Genomic DNA, 25,086 nt, shown 5'->3' on the forward strand with positions numbered 1-25,086 from the left:
TTTATACACAGAAGAGTAATCTTTTTTTTTTTTTTTTAATGAGAAAAAGAGACTCAGAAAACCTAAGTAACTTGCCCAAGGTCACTCAGATGGTATGTGGTGACTTAACCCAGTCATCTGACTTTGAAACCAGGGGTTTCCAACTATTTTACATTGTTTTCTCGGTCTTCATCATCATTATTAACGGGTACTTAAAAATCCATCAAACCGATTATTAGTCATTTCTCTTTTGTTAATCTTTGTTGTTTCTAATGTTTAGCTCTTTGTTATCTTTGGGCCTAATATTTTGGGATTATTGTCTAAGGATAAATTCCCAGGGGTAGATTGCAAGATCATGGAATATAGGCATTTTTGTTCCCCTTATTTTGTTTTCTGCAAGGCTTTTGCCAGTTTTCAACACAACATGTTTTTTTTTTTCCCTCCATGGGCTTGGAAGTCAAACAGCGCTGACTGCGTTGCCATGGCTAAATGACTTCACCTATTTGAGCAGTAGTTCCCCCATCTGTAAAATGGTGGTATCACCAGTATCACAGGGTGGAGGGAATGTAGGTGAAGGACTCAGTCCAGGGCCAGGGTCACAGTAGGTGCTCAGTGAAGACTGGATGTTCGTAACTGTAATCTCAGCAACACTGCATGGTCAATGCATTTTGTCAGATAAGGGAATCTGAAGCATTGTATCAAGAGTCCGAATGGGAACTATGACTGGAAATTCAAAATTCATCCTCACCACTGCTGAGCCCGTGCTGCAGCTGAAATGGCAATTATGCCCTATCTGATCAGTTTATTTGCTACACACGGGCTTACTTTGTGCTTTTGCACAAAATGTTCTTTACATTTAGAACAGGTGCCCTTACTACTTTCTGGGAATTTGCTTTTTACATTGACCAGAATGCTGTGCAAATTGCTTCCTGATGGCAGGTATTTACTGGAGTTATTAGCTGGAGTTGATTGCCACAGAGTTTATTGCTCCCTCTACCTCTCTTTGGGATCTTTCGCTTAGTTATTAACCTTTAACAGAAAATATTCACCAGAATGAGATTAAGCAATGAAAATCACAAGGGTATGTGGCAATCTGAATTTTTAAAAAAGGCTGAGAGAAATTTGGCAAGCTCTGTCAAAATTTCAAATTCATCTTTCCCCTTTGAATCAGCAATTCTGCTCTAAGAATTCATTTTACTTGACTAAGAATAGTCACCCAGGCACACAGTCTATGGCAGCTTTGTTCAGTGCAGCAAAACCTGGGAAAACACCCAGCAGTCCAGTTGAATGGCTAAATATCTATACCCTGTAGCAGTTAATGGAATCATTGCGCGGGCTGACATGGAAAAGATGCTCAAAATATTTTAAGTGAAAAGAGAAAGTTGCAGTACTCCGCAGCAGCCCACTATAGCCTGTGGGCCAAATCCAGCCTGCAGCAGTTTGGTGGGTAACATTTATTGGAGCAGTCACAGCAATTCATAAATGAACGTGTGTGACTGCCTTCCAGCTCCAAGGGAGAATTCAGTAGTCGGGATAGAGACCTTAGGACATGCAAAGTCGAAAATATTTACTACTTGGCCTTTTACTGAAAACTTTCGTCAATCCCTGCCCTATCCTAGGATCCTACTTGTGCTTTTTTACAAATGAACAGTGAGGGGAAGAGATACAATGATGGATATGCTGTATGGGGATAGATAAATTCTGGGAACAAACAAGACAAATCACAGCTAACAACGATTATCTCGGGGGTGAGAATGTAAAGTTAAGCGTGGAAGAAATCAGGCGAAGGGAGTTTCCTTCTGCTTTATAAGCTTCTATGTTCTTTATGAGTTGTTTTTTTCTAAAAGCAGGTATAACTTATTTTAAATGTGTTTTAAGAAAATCAAATGAAGCAGGAGGAGGTCACCAATGGACCACACTCAACCCAGCTAGTGGCGGGGGACTCCTGGCTACTGAAATATATAGGTATCCCGATATGTTAGACCTACTGAATTAGAACTGGGAGGGCCTGGGCCCTGGAATCCAATTTTTAACCAGTTCCCTGGGTGATTCTAACATACCCCAATGTCTGAAACCACTGCTCTAGTCATAAATCTCAGCGACCAGGAAAGATTTCTCTGGGGGTTGTAGTGTACTCACTGTGAGATAATCCAGCGAACACCTACCAGAGGAACGGCAGCAAGGATAACAGCCCCCATGCATGAGCACTTCCTAAACGCCGGGCCCCGTGCTCTAGGCTCTGTAAGTCACGGACAACGCCGAGCCAGGGAGGCCGAGGGACCCGCCCGAGGCCTCTGACCGCCTGGTCCCGCGGTAACAAGTTAGGTGAAAGAGCTTTTACCCGGCGACCCACGTAACGTCACGCTGGTTGCACTCTGTGAGGTGGTCTCAAGAGACTAGCCTGCTGGTCACCTTCAGCACACAGCTCCCCCATGCCTTCAGGGGGCTTGGCTGGATCCCCTGGAAGGCCTCTTCCAGCTCCGATGCCCATGCCCACAGCTCGAGGCAGCCATCGTTCACTGTGAAGAGAGGATGCTCCGTCGTGCTGTGCAGCTCCCTGGGCCGCACCGCACACCTGTGGCCATTCTCCTCTGTCCTGGCCTGCATCCTGCTTCAAGTCTACTACCCCAGCATCACTGTCTCTCCTCCCAGCTCATTAAAACACATCGTGAGCATGGAATGGGGATCCCTCAACAGCCTGCCAGTGCCTCGTCGGCAGAGGACCCACCACAGTCATGTTATTCTCTGTCGCCCAGCACAGCACCGAGTCCACAGCAGTTGTTCAGTAAAAACCTTCTGATTGCTTCTCGAATGGCTTTTCAAACAGTCAGAGACATAACGTTTTACTGTACTCTTCAGGCTGATAGAGCCAGCAGCTGGTGGTTACCTGTGTCCACAAAGTGGAGGTTATATACAGATATGTATACACATAGCCATATGTATGAATGACAGCTGGTCCTCACTATTTCTTTTTATTTACAAATTCATATTTATGAATTTGCCCCCTCACTAGGATTTATTTGTAACCCCCAAATCAATACTTGCAGTGCTTTCATGATCCTTTACAGACACGCACAGAGCAATGAAAAACGAGTCGCCTGATGTGCACGTTCCCAGTTGGGAAAGAAAGCTTTATTTTGTTGCATCCTTAACACTTAATGAGTTGACTGGGGACCTCAACTAATGCTTTTTAATTAAGAACTATTATTAATTTATTCTACTAATATTAAGGTAATATGTTGTGGGTGTTGGGTTAACCCTGTAACATGAACAGATGCAAAGTTACCTGCTAAACCTGTTCCTCCAAAGCCAGAGCCCAAACCTGGAAAGACGCCTGCCCAGAGGGAGAGAAGAGATCCAAAGAGAAAAAAGGGAAAGCCAGTGCTGGCAAGGCTGGGAATAACCCTGCAGAAAATGGAGATACCCAAATAGATCAGGTGCAAAAAGCTGAAGCTGCTGGAGGTCCAAGTGAAAAAAAAAAAAGGTCTTTTAATTGTGGTAAAGTACACATAACATAAAGTGTAAACCATCTTAACCATTTTTAAGTGTATAGTTTAGCAGTGTTAAGTACATTCACAATGTTGTGCAACAGAACTCCAGAATTCTTTTCATCTTGCAAAACTGACTCTTCATAACCATTAAACAACTCCCTGCTTCCCCTTCCTCCATGGCCCTGGCAACCACCATTCTACTTTCTATCTCCCTGAATTTGAGAACTCTAGTTACCTAGTATAAATGGAATCATATAGTATTTGCCATTTTGTGACTGGTTTATTTCACTTAGCACGTCCCCAAGGCTCATTCATTTTATAGCATGTTAGAATTTCCTTCCTTTATAAGGTTGAATCATACCCATTGTATGTATATATCACATTTTGTTTATCCCTTTAGCCACCGATGGACACTTGGGTGTCTTCTACCTCTTGGGTGTTATGAATAATGCTGCTGTGAACATCAGTGTACAAATATCCCTTAGAGACCCTGCTTTCAAATGTGTGGGAATTGTTGGCTTATATGGTGATTCCATTTCCAATTTTTGAGCAACCCCAACATTGTTTTCCATAGGGGCTATACCATTTTACATTCCCACCAACAGTGCACAAACCGGGGAGCATACAATTACTTTAAGAAGAATTAAAGTTTTTTCCTAATTGCACTCTAGATTGTGTCAAAGGGAGAACATTTAGACTTTTACCTCCTCAAATTTTAGATGGATTGCATTTCAGAATGATTTTTCTAGTGAACATTATATGAAATCCTCTCATTGATAAAAGGCTAAACATTTACTTTCTTCTCAAGAGTTGAATGAATTTTTATGTATTAACACAGATGGCATCCCAGTTTTCACTATGCTGAGCAGGAAGAAATAATTCATTTTCATCATCCATGCCCTTTCTACTTCCCTGTCTCTCCTCTCCTTCATAGCCACATTTCTAACGGCATTGTCCAAGGTCACTGCCCCATTTCTTCCCCTCCCAGGCTCTCCTTAGGTCACTCCAGTCCAGCATTCAACCCCATTACTCCCCTGAAACTGTATTTATCAAGGTCACCCATGACCCCCATGATCCAATAGATGCTACGATGGGGAATTTTATGTGTCAACTTGACTTGACCAAGAAATGTCCAGACAGCTGGTGAAACATTATTTCTGGGTGTGTGAGGGTGTTTCTAGAAATGGTTAACATTTGATTCAGCAGACTGAGTAAAGAGATGCATCCTCACCAATGTGGATGGGCATCACCCAATCTGTTGAGGGCCCAAACGGAACAAAAACGAAAAGGAAGGGCAAATTCCCTCTCTCTCTCTTATTGAGCTGGGACATCTACCTTCCTGTTTTTGGACATCAGAGTTCCTTGTTCTAGGGCCTTCAGACTCCAGAACTTACACTAAGAGTCCCCTGGTTCTCAGGCCTTCAGACTCAGACTGAATTAAACCACTGACTTTTCTGGTCCTCTAGCTTGTAGATGGCAGACTGTGGGACTTCTGGGCTTCCATCACTGAGTGGGCCAATTCCTATAATAAATCTCCTGTTATGCATATCTGTATATCCTATCAGGTCTCTTTCTCTGAAGAACCCTGACTAAGATTGCTTTTCAGTCTCCATTTCAGTTGAGTACCTGTCTACCTAACATTGGGCATGTGTAGGGGAGTAATAGAGTGGGGAGAAGAATTACACAAAACTCCTCTGCTCAAACCCTCCATCTCCACATCATTCACAATTTAGAAGCTGAAGTCCTCACAGTAGCCTACAAGGCTCTAAATATCTGCCCCCATTAGGAAATAATTCTCCACCAATCTCTTATATTTTTGCACTTCCAGGAGCAGAGGTACTGGATACCTTTATTTCCACTCTCTTTTCAAGGATGTTTATATAAAGAGTAGCCTTGGAAGAGAATCTCCACCTGGGGCAGGGGAGGTTTGTCTGATGTCCAGTGTAATAACATCTCCCTCCAGGTTAAAAGTCAGCTAGGCTTGTTTGCAGAACATTATGAAAGACTTGGGTTCCCTAAGCTCTGGTTTCTCAGCTGTGATGCAAACCCATTACATGGGCAGACTCCACCTGGGCTGCTCTGCATCACCCCCAAAGGACCTGGCAGGGGGCAAATGCAAAACACACAAACACGAAGCTGACGCTACTTGCCATGCTTGAGGTAATAAAATCCTTTGTCTCTGTCCCAGGAGTCTCCTATCTGCCAGCATCCACAGAAGTGTACATGGCTAACTCATTAGCTTGCAAGCGAGGTAAAGTCTTAGAACCTTCTCAATTTTTAACTGCCTATCCCACAACTCTCTCGCCTCATCTCCTGCTACTCCTTCCCTTGTCACCCTGCCTGGCTATGTTCATCTCTTAGATGTTCCTGGAACCTGCCATGCACACTCCTGCCTCAGGGCTTCTGCACATGTTCCGGTGTCAGCCTGGAATATTTCACTCCCAGGTATCTTTCAGGTCCTGTCCAAATGGCACCTCAGTGGGGCCCTCCTTAACTGCTCTTTACAACAGCCTCACCGCAAGTAAACAGGTTGACTTTTACCAACCTGGTGGGTGAACATGGTATCTCAATGAGTTTTAAATGTATTATCTTTCATTATTTTCTATATCTATTTCTATTATTAGTTTATTATGATTAACATATATATTTCTTTTCCTGATAACTGTCTGATTCTCTCCTTTGCCTGTTTTTCCAACAACAGCCTTTTTCATATTAATTTTCACTTGTCTATGATGTGATTAAACATATCTTTTCTCAACTTGTCATCTGTCATTTGAGTTTATGGTATCACCATTATTGTTGTTTTGCCACATAAAAGTTTTCTATTTTTCTGTGGTTGAATTTATCAATCTTTTCTTTTATGACTTCTGGATTTTCAATTACAGCCAGAAAGGTCTTCTCTATTCCAGGATTATAGGGAATTCATTCATACTTTTTTCTATTTTTCTAGTACTTTTATGGTATCATTTTTAAACATATATATCTCTGAATCATTTGAAACTTATTTTGTGTAATATGTGACTTATAAATTCAACTTTCAGGTTTTCTTGACAGCCCAATTGTCCCAATCCTTTTATTATTTATTTATTTTAAACACATAATGGATACACTTATTGAAAATATACTCTGGAAATATTGCTTACATGTATAACAGTACCTCTTTCACCCATTTTAGAGGTGGGTACACTGTGGTTTGGGGCATTTGTCAGCTAGGCCAAGGCCGCCCAGCTGGTAAGTAAAGTTTGAAGCTCTCCTGAGAATCTGCCTGTGTGCTCCCTCCTTCCTCCCGAGCCCCCCAAGCCATCCTTGTGGTTTGGGAGCCTCCCACTTGCAGCCAGGCTTCCACGAGGCCCAGCAATCCAATGCATTCTGTGCCTCCAGGGTGCACATACTGGGGTTCCAGGTCCTCTGGACATGGTTCCCCTGGTTTAGCCAAAGCTAGTGAGACGCCTCATAACATACCATGACCCCTGTGTCTGAGCAGGATTCAAACTGAATGCAGAAGACCCACAGGATTAAAGAAGGGGGGAAGGTGGAGAGCTTGCCTATCCAGCCCCCTCTGAGTATTGTTGGAGTTGCCACTTTAATTTTATTTCTGCATGTATTTGAGTCTATATCTGCACTTTGTTCCATTGGTTTCTTTGGCCTTTTTGTCCACTAGCACCAAACTGTTTTAATTACTGAGGATCTGTTTTAATATTTGATAGTGCTAGATACCCCTCCTTGTTATTCTTTTTCAGAGCCTGTTTTCTGACTATTCTTATTTATTTTTCCATCTGAATTTCAGGAACAAATAGGGTACTTAAAAACACACACATAATAATTAATCCTATTAGTACTTTTTTTTTCCCTACTAGTACTTTTAAAGGAATTATGTTACTCATAATTTTACTTACAGAAAATTGAGATCTTTATGTTACTGAGTCTTCCCATCCAAAAACATCATCCATCTTTCCATTTGACCCAGCTTTCTTATCTGTAAAATTGAAGTAATAATACCAGTCTCATAGTGTTGTCCTCAGAATTAAATGAGAAAATGCACGTGACGGACAGTACAATAGGAACCAATGTGTTGCTCTGCCACTTCCTAGTCTATTAACTTGGGCTGGGTTACTAGACTACCCTGAACTTCGGTTGTCTCATTTGTAAACTGGGGATAATAGTACCTGCTTCACAGGGCTGTAATGAGAGTCAAATTAGATGAGACATGCAAAGTACTCAGTGCACTGTCTGGAACATAGCTCGATGAATATTAACTGTTCTAGAAGACAGCTATCCCAGGGAACCGTGACTTAAAGCAGAAGCTTGCTGGAATCCACCTTAGGTCGAGGACTATCAGGTCAACCATTCCTTCCGAGAGCCTACCTACAGGCTGGTCGCCACTTCTGATTTTCCCCGAGTGTTTGGGAACACAATCGGATTTAAAGCCGCGATCCGGAGCGTCTGGGTGCACCGCGAGACTCCAAGATCCCGCCCCACCCTCTGAGCCGCCGCAATGCCACGTCTGGAGCGTCCCTCGCTCAAGGCGAGGGGAGGCGGGGTCAGTTTGGGCCCTCCCCCAAGCTCGCACGTCGCGTCTGAGGCCCGCCCCTCCGCGGCTCGAGACGATAGTAGGGCGGCACCGAAAGGCAAAGCGCCGTGACGCCACGAGGGGGCGGGGCCAGCATACATCCGGAAGACCCTGGGGAAGGAGTGTTACGTATATCCGGCGAGTAGCTGGCGGTCCCGGGTGCTGCTGGGTTGTTCGCCGTGAGGGAGGGTCCAAGCCGCCCGCTGCTGCCGGAGGAGCTCCGTGGGCCGTGAGTCCCAGGGTCGCGGCAACTAAGGGAGCGGGGTCGGAGGGGCTAGGGCTGCTGGCGGCGAGGGCCGGGGCAGAGGCCGGCACAGGCGGGGTTGGGAGGGGGAAGTGACACGCAGGCGGTTCTGTGGGGCCGTGGGGCTTGTTCTGGGCGGGGACGGGCCGGCTCGGCCGGGTCTGCTCGGTCTCCTGCCGGCCTCTGGGGTTTCGAGTCCATCTGCATTCCGCTCGGGGGTCTTGCAGCTGCTGGGCGCGATAACAGTGTTCCTGTCTGTTCTGTGCGCTCCGGTTTACTAATTGGCTTCACATCCCCTCTGTGGGGTGAGCCTCACACCTTTCGCTGGGGTGGATTGGAGTCCTTGATGATTATCCTTTTTTTTTACAGACTCGGGGACTAAGGCCTGCCGAGGCACAGTGAATTTGCCAAGGCCCCGCAGATAGCAAGTGTGAGCGTTCGAACCAGATCTCCTTGCTCCTAGTCAGGGCTCGCCCCACCCCCACTTCAGCTGTGTGTTATCATTCTGATATCCTGGGTCGAACCTCATATTTTCTCCTTCCACCTCCCCTCCCCTTTCCCTCACTCTTCAGTGCTTGGAAAAATTCTCTGTGTTCTTCGCTCCAGTCTTTTCTCCTTTACCTCGATGTATCTGCTTAGGTTGTGACAGGGGGCTTTACGGAGTTTTGCAATGGGGCTGACCTTTGACATTAACCCTGCAGCTAAGCAGAGTTTCTTAGCTAAAAACTGTACGCTTGCTACCCTAGGCCTGTCTGGAATGATGTCTCAAAGTTGCTCTGAGTATGTGTAAGAAGTCACGAATATGTATAAGATGTGATGTATAGATTTGGGGGGGGGGTTGGCCAATCGTCAGCCTAGTGCTCCTCCTTTTATTTATTTGAATCAGTCGGTCCTGAAATTTGCAAGTTTTAGTTTTGGGTATCTTGGCAGTGCTTTTGTTGGTAGTTAGAGCCCTTAAATTTTACAGTAGTCTAATTTGCCGTAAGATGCCATAAAGTGGTAAAGTGGATCAAGGATAGAAAAGAAATAAAATGCTAGTTGTTAACATATTCAAAAGTTGTGATGAGTTGTAAGGAAGAAAACTTTAGATTATCATTTGTGTAGGGATGGTTTAAGGAAGCTTTTTCTTTTTTTTTAAAGCAGTTTGTGATCTGCACTGGAATTTTATGTGATGTTAACAGGAAGAACTTTGGCTTTTGCATTAAAAAAGGAGAGTTTAAATCCTGGCACTGTTACTTTTGCAGCTGAGCAGTCTTAGTTAAACTGGTTAATCTAGGAGTGTCAGCATCCTCATCTTGTTAAATGAGGCCAGGGATTTCTACCTTTGGGGGTAGTGTGAGGTTAAAATGAGATGTATATGCAGGCACTGGATAAACTGAAAAACTATTCATGAGGGATACAGCCTAAGATCTCAAGGATGAAGGAGATATCAGAGCCATTTCCTTAACTTTGGGTGGCAATACAATGGCACTCTGTGGGTCTAATAAGAGTTTTTATTATTTTTTAACATCACCTGAAGAGTTTCTTCAAGCACTCTCCATAGATTCATTTGGAGGGTAGGACTATAGGACTTTTAAAGCAGGGATGTCAAAGGAAAATAAATTGGAAAATCAAAGTAGTTCAGTTAACCATGAAAAATTCCTTAAAATGGGGTTTTTCCCCTTGTCACCTTTGGGGAATTTACCTAGTTGGGAATACTTCTAAAATAATGTGGTACTTTACAACGAGTCTATAAAGTACTGACTGCAAACCACTGCAGTACAAATGAATGTATATGTGTTGGATTTTAAAGGCCAAATCAGTAGGAGTGACCTTGATGAGCGGTGCTCTCTAAAGGTTAGTCGTGCTTCTCCAAGTAGTAGACTGAGAAAATAGGGAAGGATGACTGGTTTGATGGGGTTGCAGAGGAGAGGCACACTGTTCTTTTACTTACCTACAGTGGAAACTTAAGCACAGTAACTTTGTAATTGTATTTAAGTCATTGGATTTCTTAAAGTAGAGACTGAATTTCCCAACAAAACTATTATTTAGCTTGCTAAATTTGGTCTTTCTGGCAAATACACTTTGATGTTACTGAAAATGGCAAAAAAAAAAAAAACAACAAACCCCAAAACCCTTATTATATATATATTAATATATAGTGTTTCCATTTTTCAATCTCTTCTTCATCTAGCATTCTTTGAATGAAGAATATAGGTGGGTTTTTGTAGCTAACTCTTTTACAGTAAACTTTGGTTTACTTTTTTGAAAAAACTTCATGAAAGTTTTGTTTGATAGCAGTGGGTCTCATCAAGTATAAAGCCTTGTGTTCATGTGTTCTTGCTGATGGAGAGGAGTGAAAGTGGGAGGTTGTTCTTTTTTTCTGCACCAAATCTGAAATATTGAGGCAAATGTTCAGTGTAATCAGGAAATGCTGACACTGAGAAACCATGACGCCCACCATTGGCTCTAGAGCCTACCTTCTTGACATTCAGAGCTCCTCTTACTTATTTCCAAGGTATGTAGACTTTTTAGTAGCTTTGGGTCATCTTTTGTCTAGACTTACAGGGAACAGTAGGGAAAGCGATGTTAATAACAGTACTGGTTAAGGTATATACTGGCTAGGAACCTACCTCTATGCCCCGAATGAGTATTCTTATTTTAAGAAAATCCGTATTTGTAGAATGAGTTAGGTCTTGATTATTCACATTATAAGACTCTCTTATTTCTTCATGGCTCTTCAATATAGTGATATCATCTCTTTTTCTAAGTTGAGACCCATATCTGTAAGAGGGGTTAAACAAATACTGTTTAAGAAGAGGTAGCATTGGTAAATGGAGCAGTGCAAATTGTGCCAGCCGGTATAGGATTTTGGTGACTTTGCTTTTTAGAACTGTTTACAAGGATGGGTTAATATGCTTTTCACTGAGGTTAATATGCCTTTTATTCTTACTTTATACTTAATACATCAGTGTGACATTTTGATCCAGATGATTGATGGGGCTGATTTCCTAGAAGTTTTGCTAACTGGTAGACAGCGGTGGTGTATCTAGGGAATGTGAATGAGCAGCTGCTTGAAGGAGTGAGTCACAGTAAAAGAGGAAAGTATATCTTTAACTCCTAGTCCTCTGAGTATCATAGATTGAAAACTGTTAGAAAACCAGGAGCTTATGCAGCTCTGAGGACCCCAGAGACTTCCCTCCAGGGTTCAGAATCCTTTGTTTTCTTATACTTCAGAACATGGGACTGTAAATGTGCATCAGGGCCAGGGAATGAGAGTTAACTTCTTCAGAACTGTACTAGCATTCAGAAAGCTAACGTGTGCTGCTTTCCTGTTTTATACAGGTAGTAAGCATTAATAATGTCTTTCATCTTTGAGTGGATCTACAATGGCTTCAGCAGTATGCTCCAGTTCCTAGGTAAAGCCATTTTCTTGAACTATATCATCGGTTTCAAACTTTGTGCATTTTCTCAAACAGTTTAAATATGAGTAAGCTTTGGTGTGTAGAAAGCAAATTATGTTAATGTCTTCCCCCCTCTTTTAGGACTCTACAAGAAATCTGGAAAACTTGTATTTTTGGGTTTGGACAATGCAGGCAAAACCACTCTTCTACACATGCTCAAAGATGACAGATTGGGCCAACATGTTCCAACACTACATCCAAGTAGGTTTGAAAATACTAGGTGACCTTTTGACATTTGAGGGTCAGTGTCAGGGCTGGAGGGTGAATCCCCAGTTGATGCAGTTCTTTTATTAACTGTAACCCCCAAAGACAGCTCACTTGAAAAAAGTTCCAGATAGGACACACTCAGGTTACATACCCATGAATCTAAACCTCTAGAACTTTGTCACTATCTGTTCTCTCTAGTCCTGTAATGGGACACATCTCCCATATCTACTTCTAAGGACCAGCAAACACCTGGGAGAAAAAGAGACTTGGCTTTTTAGAATAATTTAAGAATGTTTTCAGCCTTGTATCCTTTTCTATGCAAAGTGAAAGCTTCATTAGGTTTTGCATTTGTTTTGTGTTTTTTGGGAGGAGGGCAATTTGTTTATTTGTTTGTTTTTAGAGGAGGTTCTGGGGATTGAACCCAGGACCCTGTGCATGCTAAACATGGCCTCTACCACTTGAGCTATACCTTCCCCCAGGTTTTGCATTTGTAGTGGATTACAGCACTGATGGCTGGGCCTTGTTGGATGGAGAGGTTTATTTCTCTCCTTTATTTTTCAGCATCAGAAGAGTTGACAATTGCTGGAATGACTTTTACAACTTTTGATCTTGGTGGGCATGAGCAAGGTAAGAGACGTTTCTGTGAAAGGGTAGTATTAATTTCTGGTTCATTTTGTTCCCTTTCTTTTTTTAAAGCAATGTGTCATGTTTACCTTTTAAGCTGCTTGCATTTAGGATTGGGATCTTATTTAATGGAGTTGTTTTATTAACTTAATTATTTTTAAATAATTTCAAACTTGTCAAAAGTTGCATAAATAATACAGAGAACTCTCCTCCTTTATAACTTTTGCTCAAATTGGTTAGTCTCCCTTTCTATATAATACATGCTAATACAAATTTTTCTTGAACTATATTTGTGAGTTCTTCATGCTTTGTTACTCCTTAATACTTTAATGCATATTTCCTAAAAACAAGACTATTCCCTTATATGATCTAAATAGGTGTCAAGCTCAGGAAGTTTTATTTATCTACTGTATAGTATATATTCCCTTTTTGGTCATTTGTTCTAATAATCTCCTTAATATCATTTTTCCTCTTAAACAAGATCCAGTACAGTATCACATATTGAATTTAATTATGTCTCTTTTGTATCCTTTATTCAGTGGAATGTAAACATGTAGGAAATTATTTGTAAGTAATTGTAAATTTGTCAAAAGCTACAAAATAGTACAGTGACTATTTGTGACCACTGTGATCTGAAATGATATTTTGTGTACTCTCCCTATCTGGGGTGGTTAGTGGCACATTTTCTTCTGCCTTGTTCCCAGTGCTTTTTGCCTTACTCAAAAAGTAAGGCTGCATCCATTAGGTTCCCAGATTCCTATCTGGTGTTTTAGACATATGCAGAATGGGGCATCGTCATCTGATGAACACTCTTTTTACATTTTGCAAGACTCTAGGCTTAGAAGTAGAACATTTAAGATGTGAGGGTAAATATTCTGGGAAGGTAGGAAAGAGAAACTGTTGAGATTCTGTCAGGTTTACTCATTTGTTATTGAGTTGAGAAGTCTCCTTTTGGAGCATTATGTTATTAGGTTGAATCTAATATAGGTTTTTTTTTAAGTTTAGGTAAAAAAATAGAATATTGGTAATTTTAATCATTGAAATAATTTTAGCCAAAAGGTTGATTAGAGATCCAAATAATTTTATAGTCAATGATTTCATTAATGTATAGTTAATTTATTTTATTCATTTAATTCTTATATCCTACAAAATCATATATGTAGTATCATCACTCATGCAAAATACCTGTACAGTAAAAAGATTGAACAAAAATTTACAGAAATATTAGCAGCAGCTGTGTTTTGATGGAGAGGTATAGATTAACTTGTTTCCTTTTTTTCTATAGTAAGCTTGTATTATTTTCATTTGGGGAGGAATGGGTGTATGGATGGTATCTTTTCTGCTTCTTTCAAAAGGATTTGTAACTGCTTACAAATTTAACTTCAGAGGTAATGCAGTTACAGAGTAAACTGAGACCATCTGGGGAATGCAGAAGGAGTAGGAGTTTTTAGACACCTGAACTGGGAATTTGTGTTATTTGGTGTGATAAATTTAGCTTTCAGGTTTTGATAGAGTGAGAAGGGAAATCTCTTGATGGTCCCCAACTTAATGATGGTTCCACTTAAGATTTTTTGACTTTACAGTGATGCAAAAGTGATGCACATTCAGTAGAAACCGTATTTCAGATTTTGAATTTTGATCTTTCCCTCAACTAGTGATGTATGGTACCACGGTCTCTAGTGATGCTGGGCAGCCGCAGCCCCCGGTCAGTACGTGATGACAAGGGTAAACAACCAGTGCATTTACAACCATTCCGTACCAGACAGCCATTCTGCTTTTCACTTTCAGTACAACATTCAATAAATTACATGACAGATTCAACACATCATTAAATAGGCTTTGTGTTTGATAATATTGCCCAACTGCAGGCTGATGTATTCTGAGCACATTTAAGGTAGGCTAGGCTAAGCTATGTTTGGTAGGTTAGGTGTATTAAATGCATTTTCAGCTTAATGATATTTTCAACTGGTGTATTTATAGGGCCATAACTGCATTGTAAGTTGAGAAAGATCTGTACATAGTTTTGTTTTGTTTGACTGAGAAAGATTTATTTAACAGAAACACTTTTTCATAACTTTGCTGATCTTTTACAGAAGTTACTAAAATGCTGTACATTTAGCGTTGGTGGTATAGTGGTGAGCATAGCTGCCTTCCTAAAATGCTGTACATTTGGAGGTTTTTTAATAACTTAAAAAACAACTTATAAAAGGAGTCCAGGCACAATGTAACAAATTCAGTATACGATCAGTATACAAATGTGAAAGGAAAAAGTGCAAGTTCCCCCAGCCTCTCCTTCTCAGTCCCACTCTTCAGAGGGAGTCATTGTTAAATGTTTGATGTAGAGATGCTTCCTTAATCATCCCATTGAAAGGACTAGAAATGAGTGACTTAGAAATTATAATACAATTAAAGCTTTACTTCCCAAACTATTATCATGTCATTAACAAAAAATAAAATTTATAGGCACATGGGGTTAAATGAGGAGACTGAAGTAATTGGCCTGGAAACTTCAAACACCTGTCAAGCCCAGTCTCCCTGAGGGCTGAGTGGAATGGACAGTCAGTACACTTGCACATTGGTTAGTTGGGAACTAACTTGGGACTAAAGTTTTATGGACAAGTAATCTGCATCCTGATAAATGAGTGAAATTGGGTATAAGACAGCAGGGAGTGGTAGAAACTTTGGCAAACTGGAGAACTCAGACTTCATCTAAAGGGGCAGCCACCGCTCAGTTCCAGCTGGTGATTATCTGTCCCGCATGTGGATAGATAGGCATGGGATTGCCGGATGTTGCAGTTTTTCAGAAAATCAGGCAGAAAACCCTGATTTCTGAATTAAAAAAATCAGATTCAGTTCATGGACCATCAGTTTATACCCTCTATTCTGACTGGCTAAGACTGGGAGGATCTATATGGAGTCTAATGCTATTGAAACTGGCCAGGATTTGCCTACTTAATAGACCATTGGTTGTTCATTTTCAGAATATATTTTTTAAATTGATGCAACTGTAAACTTCGTCTTTTAGCTCGTCGAGTTTGGAAAAATTATCTACCAGCAATTAACGGGATTGTCTTTCTAGTGGACTGTGCAGATCATCCTCGACTCATGGAATCCAAAGTTGAGCTTAATGTATGTTTATATTTTTTTCTCTTCTTGGCTTGTTTCTTTTAAGGCATACAGCTCAGTAGTGCCAATACTTAAATCATTCCAGTTAACATTTGGTGAAAGTCCTGGTTACAAGAAGAAAGTGTTTAAAATCTGAGATGGTACTTTTCAACGTCCTGAGGAAGCTCTGCTTGAACACGAATAAATTCATTTTGTTTATCACAGGGAGACTCTATGTCCAGTTTGCTCAGGACACTCCTCAGTTAATGCCTGTTTTCCCAGCATAATTAACGTCTTTCCCTTTCACATCTCATATATGGTCATTCTTTATGAAGTGTTGGCATAGTGAAACCTAGAGATATTAGAGTTCTTTACACTGCTGAGTCTTCATTCTCAGGTTGTGCCTGCCCACACTTGCACTGAGTGACTTGCCACACCCTAACAGTCTGGTCTCAGTCTTTAGTTTCCGTCACGTGTGGTGTTTGGTACTGAATAGCTAGGACTCACTCCAGGTTTTCTCCTTTCTCAACATTGCATTTTTTTAGCTTGATAATTTCTATAATGTTGCCTGTGTTATCCTGTGCCTCTTCTTTCTCTTTTATAACTGTCTCTCTGCATTTCTGTCCCTGGCAATTTGAGCCTGTCTCAATTTGTAAGTAAGTTTCTTGAATCTATAGCTCTACTCTCATGTAGAATCACCTCCAGGGCAGTCTTATCCTTACCTGACCCCTTGATGCTGGTCATTCTCTTTCTTTAAACTCCCCTTTTCATTCTTGGTTTTGGTGCACTCTCTGGCTGATACAGCTCAGACTCTTTCATGAGCATCAGTTCCCCTGCTTAGCCCTTAAACCTTGGTGCTCCCCAGGGTCTGTACTTCTTCCCAGGTTGGTCCAGGCTTCTATTCTTCATTTGCAGCCCACATGCCAATGACTCCCAAATGGATTTCTCTTGTTTAAACCTCTCTTGAGCTCCAGCCTCATACATAGTGCTACTTATTAGACAACTCTCCCTACCAATTCTGTTCTCCCAGAATGGAACTATTCGTCTTCCCCATTATCTACCTGGACATGCAGTGAATTACTGTAGACTCCACTAGCACCCTGCCATATACTATAATGCTAGAAGGAACTTTCTCAGACTTGTCTTTGCCCTACTTAATATCTTTTAATAGATCTTTTACCACTTGTAAGGTAAAATCCAGTCTTTTGCATAGCATATAAGATCTTTCACAGTCTTTCTTCTATTTCTCCAACTTCTTTTCTCTCTGCTGCCTACCTTGAACTACATTCCAAACACAGAGAATAACTTGTCCTCCCTTAAGTATGCAGAAGTGACTGTATCTACCTGGTTTTCTCACCTGACCCTTACCCCCTTTTGCTGGTAAATTTTGAGATGTCCTTTAAGAGATCTCAGAGTTCGGGTATGACCACTTCTGGGAAGCCTTCCCTGATCTCTGACTTTTAGATTCTCCACTTTATCAATGTCTGCTGTCTTTACTAATTTTCTTACAGATCTTTCCCACTGGACTGTGAACTTAGGTGGCAGGGACCTTGTCTTATTTCTTGGTGAAACCCCTGTAGTTAGCAAAGCATCAGATACATAGTAGGCACTGTGTTAGTATTTAATGAATGAATGACATCCTTACTCTAATTTTGTCTAACATTTCCTAGAACTTAAGGTGCTCAAAGTGGGTTCCCCTTTATCCTTTCAACTCTACTCTCCTTTTCTAGCTTTTCCCATCAGTGAGAACTAGATTCCCAGGCTTGACATCTCTACCGGCTTTCACCCCTGTCTTATATCTGTCTTATCATTTAGACATCAGTCTCTTCACTTCTTTCTCTGAAATTCCTGCTGCACTATCCACATGCTGCTATCTTAGGCTGGATCATCATCTCTTACCTGAGCACCACAGATAGATACTATTTGTGAATTCATTGTACTAAAAGTAGAGATTTTGTCCAATAATTTCTGGATTTGGGGTCTTTAGGATCTATTGCGGCTAATTTCTGAGACTGGCACCATAATGTTTGTCATCTCTTCCCACACGTTTACTCTGTCACTACCTGTCAGTGCACATGCTGTGGTGCATCCAGGCGGCACTCTATGCGGCTTCCTGAATTCTTTTCCTACCATAACGCCATTGCTTGTATTCTTCCTTCTCCTTTCCCCCGTCCAAATCCTGCCCTCCTTCAGAGTCCAGTTTAGTTTCCACGTCTTTGCTAAGACTTTCTTCAAGCCCACATTGCCATTTTATTTCCCTGAATGTCTTTTAGTATTTATATTCTCTTCCTGTTCCTTGTGACATTTAATCATCCACTTGCCTTGCTTTGTTGACAGATGAACATAGACCGGGGATTTCTGGAGCCAGGGATGTGCCGTACCCTTCCTTTTGTATTCCTCAGTGTCTGAGAGAGCGCTTTGCACACATGGGGCATCTAGTGAATACTTGGGGATTCCTGCAGTCCTCTCTGAGGCTCTGTAGCTAGAGCTTCGTTCTTCTAGGACAGTGCTCAGTAGATAGCTGAGGATGGCCTGTGACTGAGTGATTTAGGTCAGAGTTAAGGTTGGGCAGTTCTGCTGCCTTGTAAAGAGACACAGCTTTAAGTTGTAATTGTTTTGAGGCTGTTAGGGGATTTTTACTAATGTGAAGGTAATTTTAAGGGCTTTTCACCTAATGTTAAAGATGTTATATAACGTCAAGATTAACTTTCAGTTTATCACTCAAGTATAAATAGATTTTCCACTTACAGACAACTGAAGTTCAAAGTTGTTTTCCTTATCTGGTAGGCTTCTATAGATTCCTCACTTAACTCTTTTTTATCTTGTCTTTAGGCTTTAATGACTGATGAAACAATATCCAATGTGCCAATCCTTATCTTGGGTAACAAAATTGACAGAACAGATGCAATCAGCGAAGAAAAACTCCGTGAGATATTTGGGCTTTATGGACAGACCACAGGAAAGGTAAGAGAAGATCTTCAGGGGGTGTATTATAAAGGAACTTCACAGCTTTTGAAATATTCATGTTTTGCTACCTAGATTTTACTTGTCTTTCAGAAGTTTAACTGGGCTTAGGATTCGTTTTACTAGAGGTGATTTCTGGGCTGTCTGAAGGCAGGAGTGTCTTTTTTAACTGCTTTCTAATGAGAGTTTCCTCAGGTATATGAGGATGAAGGAAATGGTAGAAAAGGCAAACTTAATCATTTTGAGAATTTTCTATCTTTCAAGTCCAGTTCTCAGAAATTGCTTTTGAAGAGGCTTTCTTAGTTAGAAATTTTTCTTGACTGGAAATCTCAGTTATGAAGAGTGATCATTTATACCACTTTCCAAGCACTGAAATCAGTCCTGGATTATCCTCAGTGCTCCTTGCTAGAGAAGTAGGATTGCTACCCCTGTTTTGAAGATAAGGATACTCTGAGAGAAATTTGTTCAGGTCTACACAGCAAGTAAGTCAGTGATAAAATCAGGAATAGAACCCAAGTCTTCCAGCTCAGTAGGTTATGCTGTCTCCAGTAGGAAGAAGAATGCTGTTGCAGAGAAGTATGCTTGTGAGAGAGAAAATCTAGATCAGCTATAATTAACAGCAATCCTGGTCTTTTCAGCTTGGAGTTTGGGCATATTTAATTTTTAAAAAATTTCTGGGATCTGTAACTTTCTGACTTTTCCTTAGTCTTGTCTCTTCTCAGTTATCTAGTTCTTTCTAAAAATGCTTCCTCTAATTAATTTAGTTTTCCCTTTTACACACACATGAAGTTTTAATTTTCTTGATATAACCTGTTGTTAGTGTATATTTCTGAATGCTTGGGTTAATGAGAATATCCTTATTCATAAAAAAAAAAGTCTTGAATTTCTTTTGTCCATCAAAGAGCATGCTGGTTCTGTGGGCCCCAGTGGCCTCTTTCTTGGTTTGCTGCCATAGCTTTCCAGATGAATGTTGGTGTGTTCAAAGAAAGGCTCTTCAGGGAAGGTGCCAAGATGGCAGAGTAGAGAGCCTCACAGCTTGCCCTCTCCACCTGTGATGAAAAAGAATATGAAAAGGAATGTATGTGTGTTCATGTATGACTGAAACATGACGCTGCACACCAGAGATTGACACAACATTGTAAACTGACTCTAATTCAGTAAAAATATATACAAAACATATATACAAATAATAAAAACAAAAGATAAAATATTTTTTTAAAAAAGGCTCTTCCAACGAGAGAGAAAATCTGAGAATAGGACTGCTTATCTATCCTGAAAGCCCAAACGCCTAGGGAAGTCATCTGTGCGGCCTTGATCACATTCTGTAATTGCTACCTGCCAAATTTACTTTTGAGGAATGGAGAATGAGATTTTTGTCGTCATCCTTTCAAGCTTTTCCACCATGGAGACGCTAACGGGCCTTTCTGGTTTTGCCTCCCCTAGGGGAATGTGACCCTGAAGGAGCTGAATGCCCGCCCCATGGAAGTGTTCATGTGCAGTGTGCTCAAGAGGCAAGGCTATGGCGAGGGCTTCCGCTGGCTCTCCCAGTACATTGACTGATGTTTGGACAGTGAAAATAAAAAAGAGTTTTACTTCTCTGGACTGATCCTATTCACAGCTTCCTCATGAACTTTTCTAATAGAACAAGGAAAGCTCTCCAACCATGTCTGGCGCTGAGAAGCCGAGAGTCTCTGTCAGCTCTCTCATCGCCCAGTGGTGACATGTGCTCTTCTCCACACTGTTGGGAGGTAACGTTGCCCCACGTGCTGGTGCAGGTCAGCATCCCAGGACTTGGATGTTGGCAGGATTTGCCGAGTAAAGCTGTGTGCCATCGTGGGGCACCTGGAAAGAAAAACACGTCTCACCACTGTGGTTGATTTCAAAAGAAAGTGATTCTATTTTTTAAAGAAAGTGTTGTTAATGTAATTGGTATCCCTCCTAATAACTTTATGAGTTCACAATTTACTTGGTCCAGAGTTTTCTATTCCTTTTTTTTTTTAATCTAGTGAATGGCATTTAGATACTTCATAAAATTATGCACAGATACACATTGGAGGCCAGAGCTCAGTCAAGTGAACTTACTTGTGTTGAATCAGCAGGCTGGTGAGGGAAGCCCCCCTGTCTCTGACTGCCTTGTGTGAGGTGGCACCACCTTGTGCACAGGGAGCTAGGAGAGGGCAGAACCCTGGCCTCGCAGTTGAGGCTGGTTTTCACTGTGGCAGGCTAGGGTCAGACTTCATCGTGGCATGTATAGCAGATTGTTCACTGCAAAGGATTTAATTATAGAGTGGGTTATGGTTATTTTTACTTAAAAAGTTACAAATTTCAGCCAGTCTTTGCTTTTATGCAGTTGTAAAATTTCATTTTTCTCTGTAGCACCATTTTCATTTTCAGTTGTAAAAGTGACTTTTGCCTCATAAAAGATTTGAGAACGTCTCCCACATTGTCACACACTGCAGGTGTGTCTGTCATTTTTGCAGATTCTACGGGAAATTTTTCTGAATAGAGTCACACAGGACAAAGTTAACAGCTTAATTAAGGGCTCTTAATTCTCTGAGTTGAGAATTTAAAAATCTGGTATTATAGCATTTTTGAATATATGGAAGATTTACTCAGTGATCTTTAAAATTGCCACTTGCAGAATTTGGTCTCTTACTGGACTCTTCAAGAACTTTGTCTTTTTATTGGTTATCAGTTTATTTTTGGTGTGTAAAGGTTAACATCTGTAGCTTTTCCAGATTTTTTTTTTTTTTTTTTTTTTTGCAGGGGGTAGAGGAGTATGAAATTGCCTTTCTCCAGTCCAGAAATAATCTGGGGAAACTCTAATCCAAGAACTTTGTGTAGAGCTGTTCCCTTTAAGCCAGCATCGCTTATCAGTAAGCACCCATTATAAAAGCCTCAGCATCCCAAGTACAGTGACGAAGGTTATTTTTATAGCATTCCATTTTCCTAATGCCATGTGTGAAACTGGATTTTCATGATCTTAACAATATTCTACCCTTGTAGTAATAGATGAGGAGATAGGAGATGGTCTTAAGCTGGGAGGATATCTTCAAAATTCATTTTTCCTTTAATGAAAGATGAGAGTTATTTTCCTCAGAACTGAAAATTGTGATGATGATGCTTTTATGCAGAGGATTGAACTAAATTCAGTGGATTCTTCTAGTGTGAGCGCAGGGAAAGTGTGGATAACATATTCTTGGGATGAGAGTATTGTTCTTTAGTTGGATTTCCCATTGTTAGTCTTCAGTACTGACCTGTTGGGAAAGCATACTTTTTCACTGCTAGGTATCAAATGCAGAGGCTCAATGAAGTGTAAAGCTGGAAAGAGCATGCCTTTCATTTATTAGCAAGCATAGCTGGTTTGGAAAGGGGTTAAAGCCTTAAGTGAACAAATCTAGCTAATGGTGAATGAACGAGGTAGTTAACCTGCATACTTTTAATTTCCTTTGGCTAAAAGGTAACCCATACTTCTCTATCCAGAGACATGAGGGGTATGATTGCTTTAGTGTTAGTTTTCTTGTTTTTGTCCTTTTTTTTTTTTTTTTGGTTCCCAATCACTTTGTATCAAGCTAGGAAACTATGGATTCTGCACCAGGCAACTCTTTGTGAAAGTGGTTTATTTTGGCCACTGGAGAAAGAGTCGAGATTGAAAAAATCAAGTGGCATCAGTCTGTTTCTTGCCCCACAGAAAACACAGTTCCTATATTAAGATAGAGGAAAGAAACTGCTGTGAGGAGCTTGGCTCAGTTAGGATCAGAGCTTTGTACAGGAACTCCCATGAATTGAAACTTTCCATTCTGTTTTATCAGAGTGCATATATGTCCTATTTCAGGAAAAGTTAAATAGTCATTTACAAAAAAAAGTCAGTCTGTATCCTAAGCGTTTTAATAAAAAGTTAAAATAAACTTACTATCTTGCTCTTTTTTTTTCTTTTTTACATTGATTTGTTCTGAGTTTGAACATACTATGACATTTGTTATTGGGTGCAGGGAAGCAAAAGTTCTTCCCTACCTGTGAAAAGAAATATTTCCAATGGACGTAAGAGAAATTTTGCTATGGGGCGGAGTGGGGGAAAGCTAGGCCAGTTCACACATTGCCCTAAAAGTAGTAAATTTAGTACCGTTTGAAAGCTTTGGGACGTGCGGTGGTCCCAGAATTGGTAGTCACTTCTGCAACAGGATGGACATGGCTGACTTGAATAAAATCTCATATTAACAGCTAGCAAGGTATGGAGATTCCTTAAAAAACTAGTTACCATATACTCCAGCAATCCCAATCCTGGGCATATATTTGGAGAAAACTCTAAATTCAAAAAGATACATGCACCCTAGTCTTTATAGCAGCACTGTTTACAATAGCCAAGACATGGAAGCAAAGTAAATATCCACTGACAGATAATTGAATAAATTAATTGTGTATATATACACAATGGAATAGTACTCAGCCATAAAAAAGAATGAAATAATGCCATTTGCAGCAACATGGATGATCTAGAGATTATCACACTAAGTGAAGTAAATCAGACAGGGAAAGACAAATACATGATATCACTTACATGTGGACTCTAAAAAAATGACACAAATGAACTTATTTATAAAACAGACTCAGAAATAGAAAATAAATTTAGTTACCTAAGGGGAAAGAAGAGGGGATAAATTAGGAGTCTGGGATTAGCAGATACAAATTACTACATACAAAATAGATAAGGTCCTACTGTATAGCACAGGGAACTATATTCAATAGCTTGTAATAACCTACAATGAAAAAGGCTATATGTGTATAACTGAATCACTATGCTGTACAACAGAAAATAGCATAATACTGTAAATCAACTACACTTCAGTTTTTTTTTTAAAGGAAAAAAATACGCTGCAAAGATTGCTTCCAGTTTAGCTGTGGTTTCACTCATCATTTGATATAAAATTAGAGCAATTGAGTTAAATGCTACATTTGGCAAAATAGGGGAAGGAATGAAACCTGTGCTTGTGCATTTATTAGGCTTGTAGGAAGCCTTGCTTAAAAAAAAAAACCCAAATGAGTTTCTAAAACCAAAATATTGGGACAAAATAGGATGGGAAGCAAAACAGGTTCTTTTTGATTGAGTATTAAAATTATTGGAGGCATCTTGTGATTGAAACTAATGTCCCCATTACAGTGAAATGATGCCATGGGCTTTTCATTTATATAGGTTTGTGTCATTGAGTGGAACATGAAAATTAACGGCCAATTCAACGTGGCCAGCACTCAGGGGCATCACCTTGGCTGTTGGCTGTGACTTGGGACTCTCTACTGTGATGTGCCATAAACACAGAAAAATATGACGCATAACAGTTCATGCTGGAGGCTTAAACATCATTAAGGGAGAATCACTGGACTCTAGAGAATAAGAAACAATTACTGTGATTGAGCCATCTTCTGTGTCGTAGAACAAAAAGAAGACAGTACGTGCTATGGGAAGGCTGCTAATTTCAGTCCTGTCTCATACCATAATTGATCATTTCCCTTTCTCAAACAGGTTTGTCACTGGAAGCATTGTGAGCATTACCCTGTGTTGTGCTGGGCATACACCAAGTAGCATTAGTTTACTAAAAAAAATTGAGGCAGAATGTTTATGTAATTTAAGTAGTAATTGAATATTTTTCATTAATGCTGGGGTAAATATGTACTAAAATAATCTTATTGGAATTAATGTGTACTTTAGTGATATTGTGATAAATAGACCTTTGTAAAATGTCTAGCTTGTAGTGACTGTTTCAGGGATATCCTGCAGCCCCCCCAAAACATACTTGTTCATGTTCCTCTGTCCTAAGGGAGACTCCTTGGAAAGGTATGGATGTTTTATGTTAGCTTAGATCAGGGATGGCAGACTACAGCTTGTGGTCCAGATCTGGTCTGCTGCCTGTTTTTGTATGGCCTGTGAGGAAAAAAAAAAAAAAAAGCAATTTTGTGCCATATGACAATTACATGAAAAATTTCAGGGTCCATAAATAAAGTTTTATTTATTCCTTTAGTTTTTGTATGCTAGAACAGCAGGGTTGTTTATCTGAGACAGAATATATGCCTCACAAAACCTGGCCCTTTACAGAAAAAGTGACCCCTGACCTAAGATAGATCCTGGGTGGTGGTTATACATGTCATTATGTGAAATGTGCATACTTCAAACTATAGAGTTGCGTAGTTAAAAACTTTTACTTCAGCTAATGTTCACCGTAGTTTTAAAGGGCAATTTTATTTGAGCAAATACAGTTTCCATGGGATATGCAGTGTGGGGCTTTGGCATCATAAGACCCTAGGTGTAATCTTGTGGGCTACATGCCCCCTAGTGAATTGCTGTAGGGTTTACTTACAAAATTTTAAAATTCTAAATCAGGCCAAGAATTTCTTGCCTGTATTATCCCAGGGATCAGAGGCTGGATGTCCCCTGTACCTGGGCAGATAACTGACAGATCCTGTCAT

At 40.4% G+C, this 25,086-nt stretch overlaps 1 protein-coding gene across 3 annotated transcripts; it reads left to right on the forward strand.

Moving 5' to 3' along the window:
- Nucleotides 1-8,133: 8,133 nt before the first annotated feature.
- SAR1A (secretion associated Ras related GTPase 1A) lies at nucleotides 8,134-22,535 on the forward strand. 3 transcript variants are annotated; one of them, XM_010992780.3, is made up of 8 exons: nucleotides 8,146-8,269; nucleotides 8,654-8,714; nucleotides 11,609-11,682; nucleotides 11,809-11,928; nucleotides 12,496-12,561; nucleotides 15,584-15,687; nucleotides 18,496-18,627; nucleotides 20,071-22,535. In XM_010992780.3, exons 3-8 carry the CDS (start codon nucleotides 11,625-11,627, stop codon nucleotides 20,185-20,187), a joined length of 597 nt encoding a protein of 198 aa, XP_010991082.3. In that variant the 5' UTR covers nucleotides 8,146-8,269; nucleotides 8,654-8,714; nucleotides 11,609-11,624; the 3' UTR covers nucleotides 20,188-22,535. The 3 variants fall into 3 exon arrangements, with proteins under 3 accessions (XP_010991081.3, XP_010991082.3, XP_064344170.1); XM_010992779.3 differs by lacking the exon at nucleotides 8,654-8,714 and having other exon boundaries at nucleotides 8,134-8,269; XM_064488100.1 differs by lacking the exons at nucleotides 8,146-8,269; nucleotides 8,654-8,714 and adding an exon at nucleotides 10,430-10,781.
- Nucleotides 22,536-25,086: the final 2,551 nt, after the last annotated feature.

Source organism: Camelus dromedarius, chromosome 8 (assembly GCF_036321535.1).
Source record: "Camelus dromedarius isolate mCamDro1 chromosome 8, mCamDro1.pat, whole genome shotgun sequence".
NCBI classification, from domain to species: Eukaryota; Metazoa; Chordata; class Mammalia; order Artiodactyla; family Camelidae; genus Camelus; species Camelus dromedarius.

What these genes read in the sequence shown, in the direction of transcription:
- SAR1A (XM_010992779.3), top strand. Translation starts at nt 11,625, where the DNA reads ATGTCTTTCATCTTTGAGTGGATCTACAATGGCTTCAGCAGTATGCTC. An exon ending in TGTTCCAACACTACATCCAA is followed by an intron (nt 11,929 to 12,495) that starts GTAGGTTTGAAA and finishes TTTATTTTTCAG; the next exon opens with CATCAGAAGAGTTGACAATT. An exon ending in ATGGACAGACCACAGGAAAG is followed by an intron (nt 18,628 to 20,070) that starts GTAAGAGAAGAT and finishes TGCCTCCCCTAG; the next exon opens with GGGAATGTGACCCTGAAGGA.